General features: G+C 50.8%; 8 protein-coding genes across 8 annotated transcripts; 5 read left to right on the top strand and 3 right to left on the bottom strand.

The window, feature by feature from the left end:
* Positions 1–211: 211 nt before the first annotated feature.
* On the bottom strand, positions 212–1582 carry EPUS_06146 (uncharacterized protein; the record flags this gene model as incomplete). Its single annotated transcript, XM_007787994.1, has 3 exons — positions 212–553; positions 602–1502; positions 1554–1582. 3 exons carry the CDS (start codon positions 1580–1582, stop codon positions 212–214), a joined length of 1272 nt encoding a protein of 423 aa, XP_007786184.1.
* Positions 1583–2939: 1357 nt separating this feature from the next.
* On the top strand, positions 2940–4190 carry EPUS_06145 (uncharacterized protein; the record flags this gene model as incomplete). The annotated part of the gene is made up of 1 exon (XM_007787993.1): positions 2940–4190. The coding sequence occupies one exon, from the start codon at positions 2940–2942 to the stop codon at positions 4188–4190; it is 1251 nt and encodes a 416-aa protein (XP_007786183.1).
* An 839-nt stretch (positions 4191–5029) lies between these two features.
* Positions 5030–6572, top strand: EPUS_06144 (uncharacterized protein; the record flags this gene model as incomplete). The annotated part of the gene is made up of 2 exons (XM_007787992.1): positions 5030–5281; positions 5337–6572. The coding sequence occupies 2 exons, from the start codon at positions 5030–5032 to the stop codon at positions 6570–6572; spliced, it is 1488 nt and encodes a 495-aa protein (XP_007786182.1).
* A 235-nt stretch (positions 6573–6807) lies between these two features.
* On the bottom strand, positions 6808–7665 carry EPUS_06143 (Ras-related protein Rab7; the record flags this gene model as incomplete). Its single annotated transcript, XM_007787991.1, has 4 exons — positions 6808–7317; positions 7366–7434; positions 7523–7576; positions 7636–7665. 4 exons carry the CDS (start codon positions 7663–7665, stop codon positions 6808–6810), a joined length of 663 nt encoding a protein of 220 aa, XP_007786181.1.
* A 1733-nt stretch (positions 7666–9398) lies between these two features.
* On the top strand, positions 9399–10634 carry EPUS_06142 (uncharacterized protein; the record flags this gene model as incomplete). The annotated part of the gene is made up of 2 exons (XM_007787990.1): positions 9399–9814; positions 9872–10634. 2 exons carry the CDS (start codon positions 9399–9401, stop codon positions 10632–10634), a joined length of 1179 nt encoding a protein of 392 aa, XP_007786180.1.
* A 591-nt stretch (positions 10635–11225) lies between these two features.
* On the top strand, positions 11226–11889 carry EPUS_06141 (uncharacterized protein; the record flags this gene model as incomplete). Its single annotated transcript, XM_007787989.1, has 2 exons — positions 11226–11310; positions 11363–11889. The coding sequence occupies 2 exons, from the start codon at positions 11226–11228 to the stop codon at positions 11887–11889; spliced, it is 612 nt and encodes a 203-aa protein (XP_007786179.1).
* A 417-nt stretch (positions 11890–12306) lies between these two features.
* EPUS_06140 (uncharacterized protein) lies at positions 12307–12643 on the bottom strand (the record flags this gene model as incomplete). Its single annotated transcript, XM_007787988.1, has 2 exons — positions 12307–12410; positions 12466–12643. 2 exons carry the CDS (start codon positions 12641–12643, stop codon positions 12307–12309), a joined length of 282 nt encoding a protein of 93 aa, XP_007786178.1.
* A 567-nt stretch (positions 12644–13210) lies between these two features.
* On the top strand, positions 13211–14481 carry EPUS_06139 (uncharacterized protein; the record flags this gene model as incomplete). Its single annotated transcript, XM_007787987.1, has 2 exons — positions 13211–14093; positions 14159–14481. The coding sequence occupies 2 exons, from the start codon at positions 13211–13213 to the stop codon at positions 14479–14481; spliced, it is 1206 nt and encodes a 401-aa protein (XP_007786177.1).
* Positions 14482–14761: the final 280 nt, after the last annotated feature.

Here is a 14761-nt window from a genome sequence, read left to right as displayed (position 1 = left end):
TTTCCAGCTCATCAAAACATCGATCGACAACCGGAGTCCCCAAATCAAACATCCTCACATGTGCGATCAAGATCTTTGAGAACGCCTTGCCCCATATCCGTGAAATCCATTATGCATCTAATCTGACTCCAACTTTAATCAAAGACGCTGATGCGCTGCAGGGCCCTATGCTGACGAAATTGAAGGGAGAGATGACAGAAGAGTACACCAGTCACGGCGAAGACCATCCACCAGCCACTTCTACCCATTCAGCAAGACAGCTGCCCTGCTTGCCCTCGACATCGACAATATCGGTATCGCATTTGCATCGACAGCCAACTCCATTCTCCTTGACTGGATCCGGTATTGACCAGTAGTCGTCTTCTTCCTGACGCTTCTTCTCGTCATCGGTTGTTTTCTCGAGGAAGGGTAAGTGCGGTAGTTGTCGAGCAGGTGCATTTGCGGGACAATGCTGGATGGTGGTATGTCGATAACCGAAGTCTCGGAAGTAGTGGATGTCTCGTGGAGCTAGAAGTGCCCCAGCAGCTAGGGAATGAATAGGTGCATCGCCCCACTGCCAAACGTTAGCCTCATCGTAAGCAATGTGCCTGACAGCGCTTACTCTTTCCATCCAGAAGCCGCCGCTTCGGTCCATCATCTGGAAGAAATCCTCGTACTCCTTGCTTCTGAACCAATCTAGCCGTGCAATCTCAAAGTTACTCCAGAAATGGCACATGTTATATTTTTCACCCTCCATTGATTCAGGGTCCACATCTTCCATATTCGGGTGACCAGGTTGAGTTTGGAGTATTTCATCGGGAAGTGTCTTCTTGGGTTCTGCTGGAGCATCTTCTGGCTTGTCTGGTGTTGGTTCGAGAAACATCTCCCATAAACCCTTCGACTGAAACTTGTTTTTGCGCTTGTAGGCCGATGCATAACGGAAGATATTCGGCACGGTCTCCTTGAGCTCCTTAACCGCGATCGTGAACCCGTAAGTCTTATTTGAGGCCGCCATTTGAACGAAGGGATCATAAGTAATGTCACAGAAGTACTTGATCTCTGGCTCCAGCCTCCAATACCACTCATACTTGTGAAGTAATTCGTGTTTATAGAAGAACCCGGAGTAGAAACGACACATGTGATGATAACTCTCCATGCCACCATACATGATCGCTGCATCTCCCTGCTTCCGGATCCCCTCTCTTGCTACTTCGTGATCTACCCAGTCAGGGTAGCCCCACATGCTAGGATCTATCTTGCCAAATTCGGCCGGTGCGCTGGTGTAATTGGTTATTGTGTCTTTGAATGACTGCTCGAAGTCTCCATCGTTGAGGAAGACATAAGGGTAATGGAACCACCTGTTGAAGTGTCTCTCGATACTTTTGACAGACTGAATAACGCCATCCAGCTCCTTATTTCTTGCAAGCACGACGAAGGCAGCATTTGCGCGCGGTTGTTTTGCCGCGTCTTCGGGGTCTAAACATCCAGTTGCGAATACTCGATCGTGTTTTTCGCTGATTCTCCTGTGGAGAGGTCAGCAAATAGTAACCAGTATTGGGAGCGCGGCGGCCAACCGGATTGAGGGCGGAGCACCGGAGGGCATCAAAATGCGCCCTGGAGAAGACGGATGCCTCACAAAGAGGAAGAGAATGAAGATGACGACTATACAAGGGAATAATAGAACAAAACCCAAGGGTATCGATATCGATGAATTGCCTTTTATTCGAATTCTTCGTCGAAAAAATGATAGCTGCGGCAGACCACGCCCCTTTTCGCTCTTGAAGTCATCGAGAGATGGTATGTTTGGTGTTGAGGGTATTCGCTTGACAAGTCCTTGCACGAAGCCCATGGCTAAGACCTCCTAGCTATGTTCATGCAACGCTCGTGGAGTTTGATCTGCGAAGCAACGCCGTAGTATCGGTTAAGTCTCGTGATGAAGCGACCAATGCAAACAGGACGTAGGTGTTACAGCGTGAGGACGATGTCCAGAACGATGAAATCTGCAAGGTGGATAACGAGCGTGTGGGAAGGACCCTCCTTTTCTGGTCTACTCGAACAACCAAGCACTCGGCTGGAGAAATGATCAGAGACCACCGTTGTATTAAAAACAAGATGTCCGACCCATCGAGATGGCGAAAAGGTTCATCTCAGAGTGCGAGTCGTCATGGTCGAAGATGGAGGCCACATTGGTAAGATTTGAGAGATAGCAGCCGGTCGTTTGTGGTTCAAGGTTCCTGGTTCCAATTCGACGAAGTTGCCAAGAGGTTTAACTAAATTAACTAAGTACTACTAACTAGTACGGACTTCAACGAATTGCCCTTCTCACCGGCAGCCCAGAGGCTGGGGATTGGATTGGCTGCACCCTCAATAACTACTAATAAAATCAGAAATTTACCCTGTATCACACTCTACTATCTTGTCTGAAAGCTACAGACTCTTTGTGTATAATTAGATTGATTAACCGAAAACGATCAATCTCGCCTAGTTTAGGCCATGTTTTTGTTCCCTGATCCTTTGAAAGAGACTGAACCTGCCCTTGAGCTAAAGCACAACCCCTTGGACAACATAAAGGTCGTTACCGCGGTGTTGGCTCTTCACACTACTCCTAACCTAACTGAAGTTTCCTGCAAACCTGCCAAGGGATACCGTTGGAAGCTAAAAGCCCACCGAAGGACCCTTGGACCTGACACGAAACAGACTCAATAATGGAGTTACTTTGGTTTCACAACAAGCACACGGTCTCGTTCTCGCTCCATTTTCCAGAATCAACCTTCAACTCTCTGCTCTGTTATGGCTCATGATCCTGAAAATGGCATAGTTAGAAACCCTCGCAGGAAACGTCCTCTGAATCGTAGCCATACCTACGTCCGCCCTTGAAACACACGAGTCCTAAGAGAACCCCAACAACAGCAGACCAGGCTGCGAGCCCTTTCTTATCGAAGCCACTATACCCATTCATGATGGCACAGATCCAGTCCGAGTCTTTCGCAATCAAGTCCTCTGTAGCCACTCCTGTCCGCAATCCGCTCTCGATTCCTGTCACTGCTCCTCGACCGATCCTGGAGACTGGCACTCCGCTACAATCCTTCAAGAGCGGGCATCTCAATTTGGACACTTTTTCGCCTGTCAATCAAAACGGGAGCTTTGAGTTTGACCGCGTATTAAAGAGTGGAAGGGTAAATCGCAGAGTTAAAAGCAAGGGAGCCTGGAAACCAACATGGAAATCTACCTACCTCGTTCTACGACCCAACCTCCTTTCAATGTATCAAAATGAAGACGAGACTGGTATAAGGGCGTCGATCACGCTGTCTGATGTCACTGCAGTAGCTCCCGTAAAGAAGGCAAACACCTTGAACGTTTTCGGTGTGTTCACACCGTCCAAGAACTACCACTTCCAAGGCGCCTCGCCCAAGGACACGGCCGACTGGATTGAACGAATTAGGAAAGAAGCACGGGTCGACGTCCATGACGAGATCGTCCTCTCAAGTCCAGTGGCCAGGAGTGATGGGCTAGAAAATCGCAACCCTTGTGAGACAACAGATTTGTCAGGAGACGACGAAGGAGGTATGCCTAGCTCACCGGAGATGTCTCATTGGATCGTCCGAGGACAGAAAGGTCAAAGGTCAAGAGCTTCTACGACTCAGCGACAAACTTCAGCTATCCATGAATACTCCGGAAACGAGATGATGACTTCTTATTCAGATTTCTCTGACGCACCTGGTGCATCACTCCCTCGGTCCCACGTTGCGCCTCTTAACAAAGCTAACACCGCAACAGCCGTCTCAGCCCAGCGGCCGAATGCTGCACGCAATGCTAGCCAGTTGAGTGGTTTCGATGTCAACACTGATCCGGAAAGAGTCATCCGCCAGGGCTGGCTCTATTGTTTGAAGACGAAAGGCAGAGTTAAGCAATGGAAGAAGCTGTGGGCTGTACTCCGACCCAAGAACATGTCCTTCTACAAAAACGAACAAGAGTACTCAGCTGTAAAAATTCTATCTATGTCATCAATCATCAACGCTGCCGAAATAGACCCAATCTCCAGGAGCAAGAGTTACTGTTTGCAGGTCATCATGGAGGATAAGATCTACCGGTTTTGTGCTCCCAGTGAGGACTCGCTGGCCAAATGGCTAGGCTCCCTTAAAAGCATTCTTGCTCGAAGGCAAGATGCCGCAAAACAAGTCGCAGAGGCCACTGCTGCACTGCGAGTTTAATGGGTATACTTGGGGTGGTGGTGCTTGGTAATGCGCCCGATGAGCGACAGTCGTTTCCGGCAATTAATGGAGATTGAATGTGCAAACAATGCTATTGGACTAAAAGTTGGGACGGATGCCATGAGGGAAACGTAGTCTGCTGAATTGCTTGAACAGCAAATTCCGCTTCCACAATGACGCCCACTACCATATCACATACATGGATATTAGAGAAATGCGAAGTAATGCGTCTCGTACTGGGTTTTGAAACAAAATCATTAAGGATCGCATGATGAGTATTGTCCTGATCATTCTTCAGTGATATAACGCGAGTCTGTCTAGCCTTCAAGCTGGCTTGAGGCCCATGGTAACGGTTGGACTTGTCCGCCAATACCGACGGATCCTGATTTATCATTATTTTGTAGGAGATACTGGAGATACTCCGTATTGTGCCAAGAGCAGACACCAATTCAACAGTGCGCCTTGGCAATCCCGTCCGGTGGAATGTAACTAGCAAATTTCATGGTACAATTCTACGCACGGGTCATGTGGAGATATGACCCACTAAATGTGTCAATGCGCTTCGTCTATCATTATTCTGAGGCGGTGCGACGACGGGAAACGTAGTGCTTCACGTCAGAAATGGACTGATTGGCATCACCTGGGCCAGTTTTCATATCCATTTCCACTCGATGTGTCCATGCTCAATTGCCGATATGATACTAAAGTCGAGCAAGCTGCGTAGAGAGCACGCGTTTTCACGGTGTTGCACAACCTCGAGCTGTCAGCAGGGGATACTTCCTACTCGACCCAATATCTAGGTCAATTTACACGCCTTGCTATCATTCTCACTAAGCAAAATGAGTACCACCTCAAGGCCTCTCGATACCGGATTCCGCCCGAGCCCTTTAAGTCGAGAATCCTCCGACTATTTGGAGCTGCGGGATTCACGATCTTCCTCTCCCCATGCCCATGCAAGGCTCTCCGATTCCAGTGAAGATAGAGCAAGTCGGCCGACGTCGTCTGTTGGGGGAGTTGCACGACACACGCTGGGTCTGATTCTGCTGCTGGTTGTTGTCTTCTTATGGACAGCCTCAAACTTTCTTGGGAGCGTATGCCAACCCCGAGTAAATACAGACTCTCACAACAGATACTGACTCTTCTCAGACCGTCTTCGCCGACAAGACCTATGCGAAGCCGTTTTTCTTGACCTATCTCAACACCGCTGTTTTCATTCTGACACTGATCCCTGTCCTGTTTCGATCCGGGTACCGGAACTGGCGAAAAGGAACCCTACGGTCGTCTCTCCACAGATTCACCACCCACACACCTTTCTCCAAACCGTCCTTGCGGGCTGGAGAAGCGGAAGCGGAAGCGGAAGCGGAGGCCTTTCTGAAAGATGACGATGCGGCAGGCTCCCGAGAGATATCTCCGGAAAATCTCAAACACCTTGATACCTGGTCAACAGCGCGCCTGTCATTCTACTTCTGTATTCTGTGGTTTCTCGCCAACTACTTCGCCATGTCCTGTCTCCAATACACCACAGTCGCCTCCACCACCATCCTCACCTCCACCTCTAGCGTTTGGACGCTCCTCATAGGCGCCATCACCCGAACCGAGAAATTCACCTGGCGCAAACTTATCGGCGTTGTCGCGAGTCTCGTGGGCGTCATCCTAATATCTCAAGTCGATCTATCGTCGTCGCCTCCGTCCTCACCTTCTTCCTCCCCACAAAACCCGACTCCCAAACGTGACGGCGGCCTCGGCGAATCGTTCCCCAGCAAGACCCCCGCCGAACTGGCCTTCGGCGACGCCATGGCCGCCTTCTCCGCCCTCATTTACGGCATCTACACCATAACGCTAAAGCGCACCACCAACGCCGCAGCGCGAGACGGCAAGTCACTGAACATGCCGCTCTTCTTCGGCCTCGTCGGCCTCATCAACACCATCCTCCTCCTCCCCTTATTCCCCATCCTCTCGGTTTTAAAAGTCGAAACCTTCGAACTCCCCCCCACACGCCGCATCTGGACCATCATGCTGGTCAACAGCGCGTCAAGTCTCCTGAGCGATATATGCTGGGCGTATGCGATGGTGCTGACGAGTCCGCTGGTGGTGACGGTGGGCTTGAGCTTGACGATTCCGCTTTCGCTGGTGGGGGAGTTGATCGTGCAGGGCAAGTCCGAGAGCGTGGTCTATTGGATTGGCGCGATTATCGTGGTGTGCTCGTTTGTGTTTGTGGATCGGGAGGAGGTCAAAGAGGGACATCATCATGAGAGTACTGGTGGTGGCGATGGTGGTGTGGGGGTTTCTGCGGGGCGGGAGTTGGGGGACTCGAGGAATGGTTATGCTAGTGTGGAGCAGCATGAGAGGAGTTCTGTGGATTCAGCGAGAGAGACGATATAGAAATGGGCTGTTTTACAAATCAATTCTATTTCCAGGCTCTCATATGATGCTGCAATTGGAAATGGACCGTGGATATTATAGCTTGCATGTCTATAAAGGGTGGAAATATACAGATGCGGGTATGCATGCGTGCAAGAAACGCCCAAGAACAAGCATCATCTGGACTGGTCCCCAAAACCGGCTTGGTGTACACCTTCATTCGCAGTTCAAGATAACCACCCTCTCTTCATCCCGCTCAACAAGCACACCCATCCCTCTCATTATCCAGACTGATATCGATCGGATCCTCAAAGCCACCGCCATATTCCTCCTGCTCCTCCATAGCCAGCGCATTCCTCGCCACCACCTCAAAGGCCTGCTCCACGTTGGTATTATCCTTGGCCGAAACCTCAAAATACGGGATCCCGCTCCTGCTCTGACAGTAGGTCATGGCCCTCTTTGTGCTGATGGCTCGCCTGTCATCGCCGACGTCGACTTTGTTGCCGAGGACCACGAAGGGGAAGGATTCCGGGTCGCGCGGGGAGGCCTGGATGAGGAATTCGTCGCGCCAGGAATCAAGGGTCTCGAAGGATTTGGGCGTGTTAACGTCGTAGACGAGGACGCAGCAGTCGGCGCCGCGGTAGAAGGCTACGCCGAGGGACTGGAAGCGCTCTTGGCCGGCGGTGTCCCAGAGCTGTTTCAAAGACGCGAAAGAGAGGTGAGCTTGTGCGGTGAGGACTGGTGGAGGTCGCGTGGCGAGGAGGGTCTAAGAGAGAAGGTAGCGTACCTGCATGGTCACTATTCGATCGTCTACCGTGACCTCTTTTGTGAGAAAGTCGGCGCCGATTGTTGCTTTGTAGCTTGTGCTGAACTTCTTGTTCACCTGCAGGAGGGCGTGTAAGCTGCGATTACAATAGCTTTGAGGGTGTTGCTGGAAGCGGCGAATTTGCTAGGAGCGTTGGCAGGTGTACATATTGGTTCATCAGACTTGTTTTGCCCACGCCACTGTCGCCCAGAATAATGACCTGCGTTCGAACACTGTCAGTAGAGCGCTTTGATGATTGGAGCGAAGTCGAAGACGCACTTTCAAAAGGACCTTTTTCCGCGATGACATTATGGAGAAGAGGAAATGCTAGTGCCTGCTTCCTTGAGATGTGCCGATTGAGCGAGCTCAGTGACAGCGGCTGGGCAGCTGGCAGTGTTGATTGGAGAAGAGTGCGAACAGGCTGCTTCGGTAAGGCTGGAGGCGATGACGTAGCGCAGTGTGCCGCAAGGGAGCGAGATGTGGTATCCTCTTTAGCTGTAAGTGGATACTACGTACTCAGGCTTGTTGTTGATGTCAAAAGCATGACATGAGTCGTACAGTATTACTAGTAGTACAATATTACTAGTAGTACAGTATTAGTACAGTAGCGCACATCTGGTGACGGAAAGCGCCAAGAGATGCATCTTGCTGGCCCGAGCTTTTCCCGCCCCGGGCGATGGCCGGGAGAACTACGGAGTAAGTCTGTACTATGTACTCCGTACACCAGGCAATATCCTCATGAAGTATGATATACAAATACCATATTCACTGATCTTGCATTCCCTTTTCCGGCCGGTACACTTTGTCGCTGGTACTCCCGACGTTTGAAGTTGACTTCCTTCTCCCTGTAAGAATAGGTAATGAGTCATGAGATGCAATGATGCAATTTTCTTCTATCCTTGTTGATGCTGTCCCGTTCATTGGAGCTCTGGCCAATGAAAAATATTGGACTCGAATGCAGTAGGTCTTACTACGTTTGAGTGGTATAGCTACACTATGGAAAAGGCTGTGGATATCGATTTATCAAGACATATGGTGCTGAGTGAAGCTGTGCCTCTAGATTCTTCAACCTTACTCTCTCCAGCCACTCATTGGTAAAGGTGCTCCGAGACTCTTTTGGCGCCGCTTATTCTGGTCATGATGCGGTACACCAGACCACTAATCCAATATGGAGAGTGGCCTGTAGGCCCTCAACCACGGCTGAGCTGAACAAAATACTCGGAACCGCAGTCTTAGTAATCATCCGCCGGTCCGCTCGTGACAAGAATAGCAATCGTCTGATACGGCGATGTGCCTCACCCGGGCTACGAAACCTTCAACCTTCTTGAACCTTCTCTCCTGTTCCACCGTACGTTATGAGTGTGTCGAGTGATTGATAAGCCTTGGGCGAAGACATATCGTTCACATGGCTCATAAAGAGGGTTATTGCCAATCAAAGAATTGTTATTCAGCACTGCGGATCACACCATCTGCCCTCCAATGCGGTCAATATGGAAAGTTCAATCTTTACGTCTCAATCCCTACCGCTACGTGGCTAGACTATAACTGTCATCGAATGGTTCATTCAAGCTTTCGATTGCGGCGTCTCCACAACGGCATAGAGAGCTTCACTCAGCAGAGACAAGCTTCCAAGTATGAGTTTCACAATGCCGACAGAGGTCCTGAAACCTGGCTCAGAGGCGAGGCTCTACGGATGCCTTACAGAATGCGTCAAATCGTGTCTGATCGACCCAAGAACGAAGAAACCGTGGGATTGCACACGTATCAGGAGCCCCTGCATTCTCTAACAGGTATCTTTATTTTCATGGAGAATTTCGTGCCGTGATAGTGTTAAGTAGCTCTAGTTCTCACAAAGATTCCACTCTTCTCCTCTTCTCTTGTCATTGTTCTTCCCTTCTTTCTCACATTCTTTCCACAGCATAAAATAATATTGAGAAGCACACCCAAAGGAACAGAGCAGACTTAAGAGAGGTCTTGCACAACCACGCCTAGTTCGTTAGGAAGGACAAGCAAAACAGCCCGAAAGGCGTCGCAGGCACACTATGTCATCAGCATCTCTACATCCATCACGTGTTGCAGGTGGTTCGTCAAGGCCGACACCAAGGTCAGGAGCCGCAACATCATCTTGCGCACCGCGACGTCATACTGTTACACCGCCCTCCACACCCTTGGGGGCTGCGGCGCACCAAGTATCGTTGCGACAGAAGGCTGAGCTAAAATGTCAGTCTCATAATGGTGGCGCATCGCCATCTGAGCCCGCTCTCAAACAGCAGAGTGAATTGCTGAAGCTGAATGCTTCTGTAAAGCCTCACCAGGCGACCCCAGCAATTGCAAACGGTGATGTACCTCCAGAGCCCTCGATAGGGAATACTAAGGCCCTCTCCACGGAAACGATGGATAATCTCCCGCCGACGCTGCGCAATTTTGTCCTCAAGGGCAAGACAGCAATAGTCACTGGGTACATCCTCGCCTTCTGAACTTCTGATGCTTTCCATGCTGACAGTGATTATTGTAGCGGAGCTCGAGGACTGGGACTGGCTATGTCTCAGGCTCTGTGCGAGGCTGGCATCAAGGCCGTGGCCATTTTCGATATCCAGCCTAAGTTGGGTCAATCGGTAGCACAATCTCTCCATACTGCCACTGGCATTCCCGTGAAATACCACAACGTCGATATCACCAACGAGAGCAACGTGGAAGCTGCCGTCAAACAAGTCATTCAACAATTCGGCGGCATCGACATCCTCATCAACTCTGCCGGCGTAGCATTCTCGAACCTCCCCGCCGAAAAGCAGAGTCTCGACATCTTCCGCAAGACCATCGACATCAATCTGACCGGCTCATACATCATGGCGCAAGTCGTTGGTCGATACATGATAAAGACCACTCCCAAGGCGACCTCGCATTCGCACCCGCAGCTCCCCGATCGAAGCATCATCTTCATCGCGTCCATGTCCGGCTCCATAGTCAACTATCCACAGAGGCAGTCCGCCTACAACACCTCCAAAGCCGCCGTCATCATGCTCTCCAAATGCCTAGCGGCAGAGTGGGCTGAGTACGGCATCCGCGTCAACACTATCAGTCCAGGATATATGGATACCGTGCTGAACCGGACGCCGGAGCTGACGCAACAGAAGGTGACGTGGAAGCAGAGGACGCCGTTGGGAAGGTTGGGCAAGGAGGAGGAGTTGAATAACGTGATGGTTTGGTTGGCGGGCGAAGGGGCGAGATTTGTCACCGGAGGTGATTACAAGGTCGACGGAGGCTACTCGGTCTATTGAGCCACGCAGACAACGACGGAGGATGGAGTGAAAGCATGCTGGACGTGTCTTACGGGTGGTGAGTTCAAGGGTAACGAGATAGATTGCTGATACAGCCCACTTCTTTTGGTCTTTATGTATACCGTTCGCTGTCAACACAACGAAGCGCATAACCGAATAGTGGATATGGAGCAATTTATATTGATAAATTCATCTTCGACAACGAAAAGTGTTGCCGGCACCCAATCTGTTTTGGTCACACTGATTCTTACCTACTCCGTTAAAGCGGCATCACTATACTACTCCTAGTGGTTAGTACTTCTCTTTTCCCCGCCAAGTAATAAACTGCTGCAGGGACATACACCGCTAAGCAAGGTTCGGAGGTTCCGACCAACCGCGGATGGGCCTACCCGGAGCTCAGACCGCAGGCACCGGACTATCTGAGTCAGTTTGACAGCAAACCCACCAACGATCTGGTCGATATGGTGAATCTGAAAGCGATTGATCCTTTTCGCTGGGCCAGTGTACGGGAACAACGATGCGCCTGCCTGTGAAGAAAAGATACGACGAGCTGTCTCGTGCAGACTGACAGCCTCGTGCGTCGGTGTCAAGATGGCAAGCTGGAAGGACGAATATCTGGCTGCGTTGGAGGCGCGTGATGAGGTTGAAAAGGCCCATCTAGAGTTCTACGAAGCTTGTAACCATACCATGTCGAAACTGAAGGCCCTAGACTAACAATTCGTAAACAGACACTCGAATGGCAGATCGCACTGCACAGCTTGCCGCCGCAACATTGACCGCTCCTACACCTGCCGAAGCCACAACGTCTCCGCCGCCTCCTCCCATCGTTGGCCGCAGAGGAACAAGCGTGCCAGCAAGCTCCCCTGCCGCCCAATCAGAGCTGCATGCACAAGTGCGAGCTGATCTTGGTAGAGCGCAGCAGGAGCGAGCTGAGCTGCAGACTAAACTGGACCGCACCACGAAGGAACTGGAGAAAATCAAATCCAGGTCAAAGGTCGACAGCAGGCGGATCAACCAGTTGACATCTGAGCTCAGCCAGCTTTCGGTTCGTGTTCGGGACCGTGACGACGAATCTAGGGGGAAGGCGAAGTTGTTGAACGATGCGCAGGACGAGGTAGTGTCGCTGAATCTGCAATTGAATGTGGCCGAGGATGAGGTCAACAAGTTAAGAAAGGAGAACCAGGAATTGGTGGATCGATGGATGGAACGGATGGGGGAAGAGGCGGACAGGATGAACGAAGATTCGAAGTTCTGAAGTATTCATGCGAGCTGGATGATGCAAAAGATCGTGCAGCAAAAAAAACTGAATCGAGACATGCTTGGCTTATTATAGGCCACAGTGAGAAAGATGTGTCGCTCGAGGGTTTCGGCGCACACAATGTGCGTGTGCAGGTGGCAATTCGAGGAAGCAGGAATGCTCAGCATTATGAGCAGATGCGGGACGAGAGGGCAATCGTGACAGGAATCCCGTAACGAAACACTTTCGAGAGTGGTGAGAAGACAAGGCTGGGTCAACAACTTGATATTCCCCGATACTCCATTGGAAGTGGTTAGATAAAGAGCAACCATATCTGCATGATTTATAACCAAGTGTAAGCAGCCAATGCGTTGAAACATCTTGCGACGATTGCATGTGCGGCTCCTCGTGCGAACATTCTCAACCTAAGCTCACTCACGATGAACCGTCTGTCGATCCTGATGTAATCTTTGCCCCTTCAGCTTCCCTCAGTAGCAACTCCGCTTCCAGTCTATCGCATCGTTCGGCCATATCATCCACTGTTCGCGTCAGTAGACGAGCGAGTGAACTATGTCTGTTCCAGGCACGACTAACACTTTGTCAGAATCTCGTCGTTCATGACCTTGAATTTCTGCTCCACATCGCCCAAGAATTCGTCAATAGCTTCAGAAAGCCGGGTCGCGGCATTGTTGCTGCCGCTTGTAGACGGACGCGGTGTTGTGGCTACTGATCCGGGGCCAGAAGCATGCACGGTCTGAAAGAAAGTCACCATTGGCATCAATACGGCGGTAAGGACGAAGAAGAGGATTATTCGATATTGGCCTGGCTTTGTGAGAAGAAAAGGATGAAGCTCACATTTGCATTCGCAGCAGACATACTATGTAATGCTGCTGTTTCCCTTTCACCACGCCTTGAGTGTGTTCCTGGTGCTATCGATAGAGAGAAGCTATGCAAGAAAGGTTCGGGGGATCATCTTCAGATATGTAATTGAGTAGGACAGTGGCTTCACCTCTCCGCTACGAGCATACCCACATGGACAAGGTTGTGGCTTTGACGAGATTCGTAGCAGTTGCCAATGCACACTTCGGGCGGACAGGTAAGGCTTGAAGCCTGTAATTTTAGGCGATGACAGCCGCGGCCCGCTACGGGAGCGCGTAAATTCCTAACTTCCAGGGTCCGGAGGTCTCAAAATTTCTCCGTTCAATTGTAATATACCAGCTTTGGAGAACGGATTGATAACATAACATAGACATTTCGCAGAATTCAGTCACACCACTAGCTTTCATCGAAGCCTGAATCTTATATTATAACGAGCCGAATGGGGGTCAGGACATGAGACATGGCCAAAAAAAGCAAATTGCTGGCGGCGCTTGATGCCTATAAAGGCAGGGATTATGAGGCAGAGAAGAGGGCTAAGAAGGCAAAAGCAGCAGAGAAACGAAAGCGGGAGAAGGCCAAATCTCTAGGAGATGAAGACGAAGCTGGCTTTCACGGTAAAGAGAGCACATCGGTTACACAAGACGAACGGTCATCTTCGAAAACAGAACTAGGCACGCAGCGAGTTGACGACGAATTCGAGGATTTCTCAGACGATCATGGCGACGATGATGACGACGATGACAACGACAACGGACATAACACAGAAGAGCAAGACAAGGGACTTGCCGATGGCGGTCCGTCAGATTCAGAAGCCGACCTCGACTCCGATGTTCCCCTCTCGGAGCTATCAGAAGAAGATCGCGCAGATACGATACCACATCAACGCCTCACGATTAACAACACCGCTGCCCTTATTGCCTCTACTAGACAAGTCGCCATTACGCATCCTAAAATGAAATTCTCTGCGCACAACTCCTTAATTCTGACTTCCCTACCCCCAGCTTCTGCCTCAATACCAGACCCCAACGACGACCTTACCCGAGAACTAGAATTCTACCGCATCTGTCGCACCGCAGCGACGGACGCACGGAGCCTACTAAAGAAAGAAAAGGTTCCATTCACCAGACCGAGCGATTATTTTGCCGAGATGGTGAAGAGCGACGAGCACATGGGCATAGTCAAGAAGAAGATGTATGATGAAGCGGCGAACAAGAAGGCCGCCGCGGAGGCGAGGAGGGTGAGAGATGCAAAGAAGTTCGGCAAGGCGGTGCAGATAGCAAAAGAGCAGGAGAGGGCGAAGGAGAAGAGGCAGACCTTGGAAAAGATAAGCAGCCTGAAGAGGAGTATGGTCCCCCCACTACATGCAGAAAGACTGTAGTTCCTAGATAGCTGACAAAACAATCCACAGAACGAAAAGGTCAGGACACAGGCACCGTCAACGAGGCGGACGACCTGTTCGAGAACATCAACATTGACGACTCAGGTGGGAAGCCCGATCGCCGCAGCGGACCCGGCAGAGGAAGAGGAGAAGGCAGCAAATTCAAGCGGCAAAAACGAGACCAGAAGTTCGGATTCGGCGGGAAGAAACGCTTCGCCAAAAGTGGCGATGCTGCAAGTACCGCCGATATGCGGGATTTCTCCGTCAAAAAGATGAAGGCGGGTGGTCTTGGTGGTGATGGCAAGAAGAGGTTAGGAAAGAGTCGCAGAGCTGCTGCTGCTGCTGCAAGGTAACTACAAGGGATTACTCCTAGACGAAATCTCTGCAAAGAGCCAATTCAACCTACGCAATGCCAGGGAAATCTTTGCACCGGCTCCTCTTCGAAGGCCGTATCTTGCTTTGTATGCCCTTCCTCTTCCCTGAGCCCATCGTGCTGCAATTGGGCGCTCTTCAGCCCGGACCTCCCAAGAGAGCACGGAGATCCAGGTGTTGCAACAGTCCAAGGATCGGGGCCTTCCCCCGGCTGCCCATTTTCCCGATCCTTCAAGGGAAGATAACGCTGTACATGCCTGT

Source organism: Endocarpon pusillum (genome assembly GCF_000464535.1).
Source record: "Endocarpon pusillum Z07020 unplaced genomic scaffold C708003, whole genome shotgun sequence".
In the NCBI taxonomy this organism is placed as follows: Eukaryota; Fungi; Ascomycota; class Eurotiomycetes; order Verrucariales; family Verrucariaceae; genus Endocarpon; species Endocarpon pusillum.
Note: the sequence above shows the minus strand (reverse complement) of the source record. Positions and strands in the feature narration are given on the sequence as shown.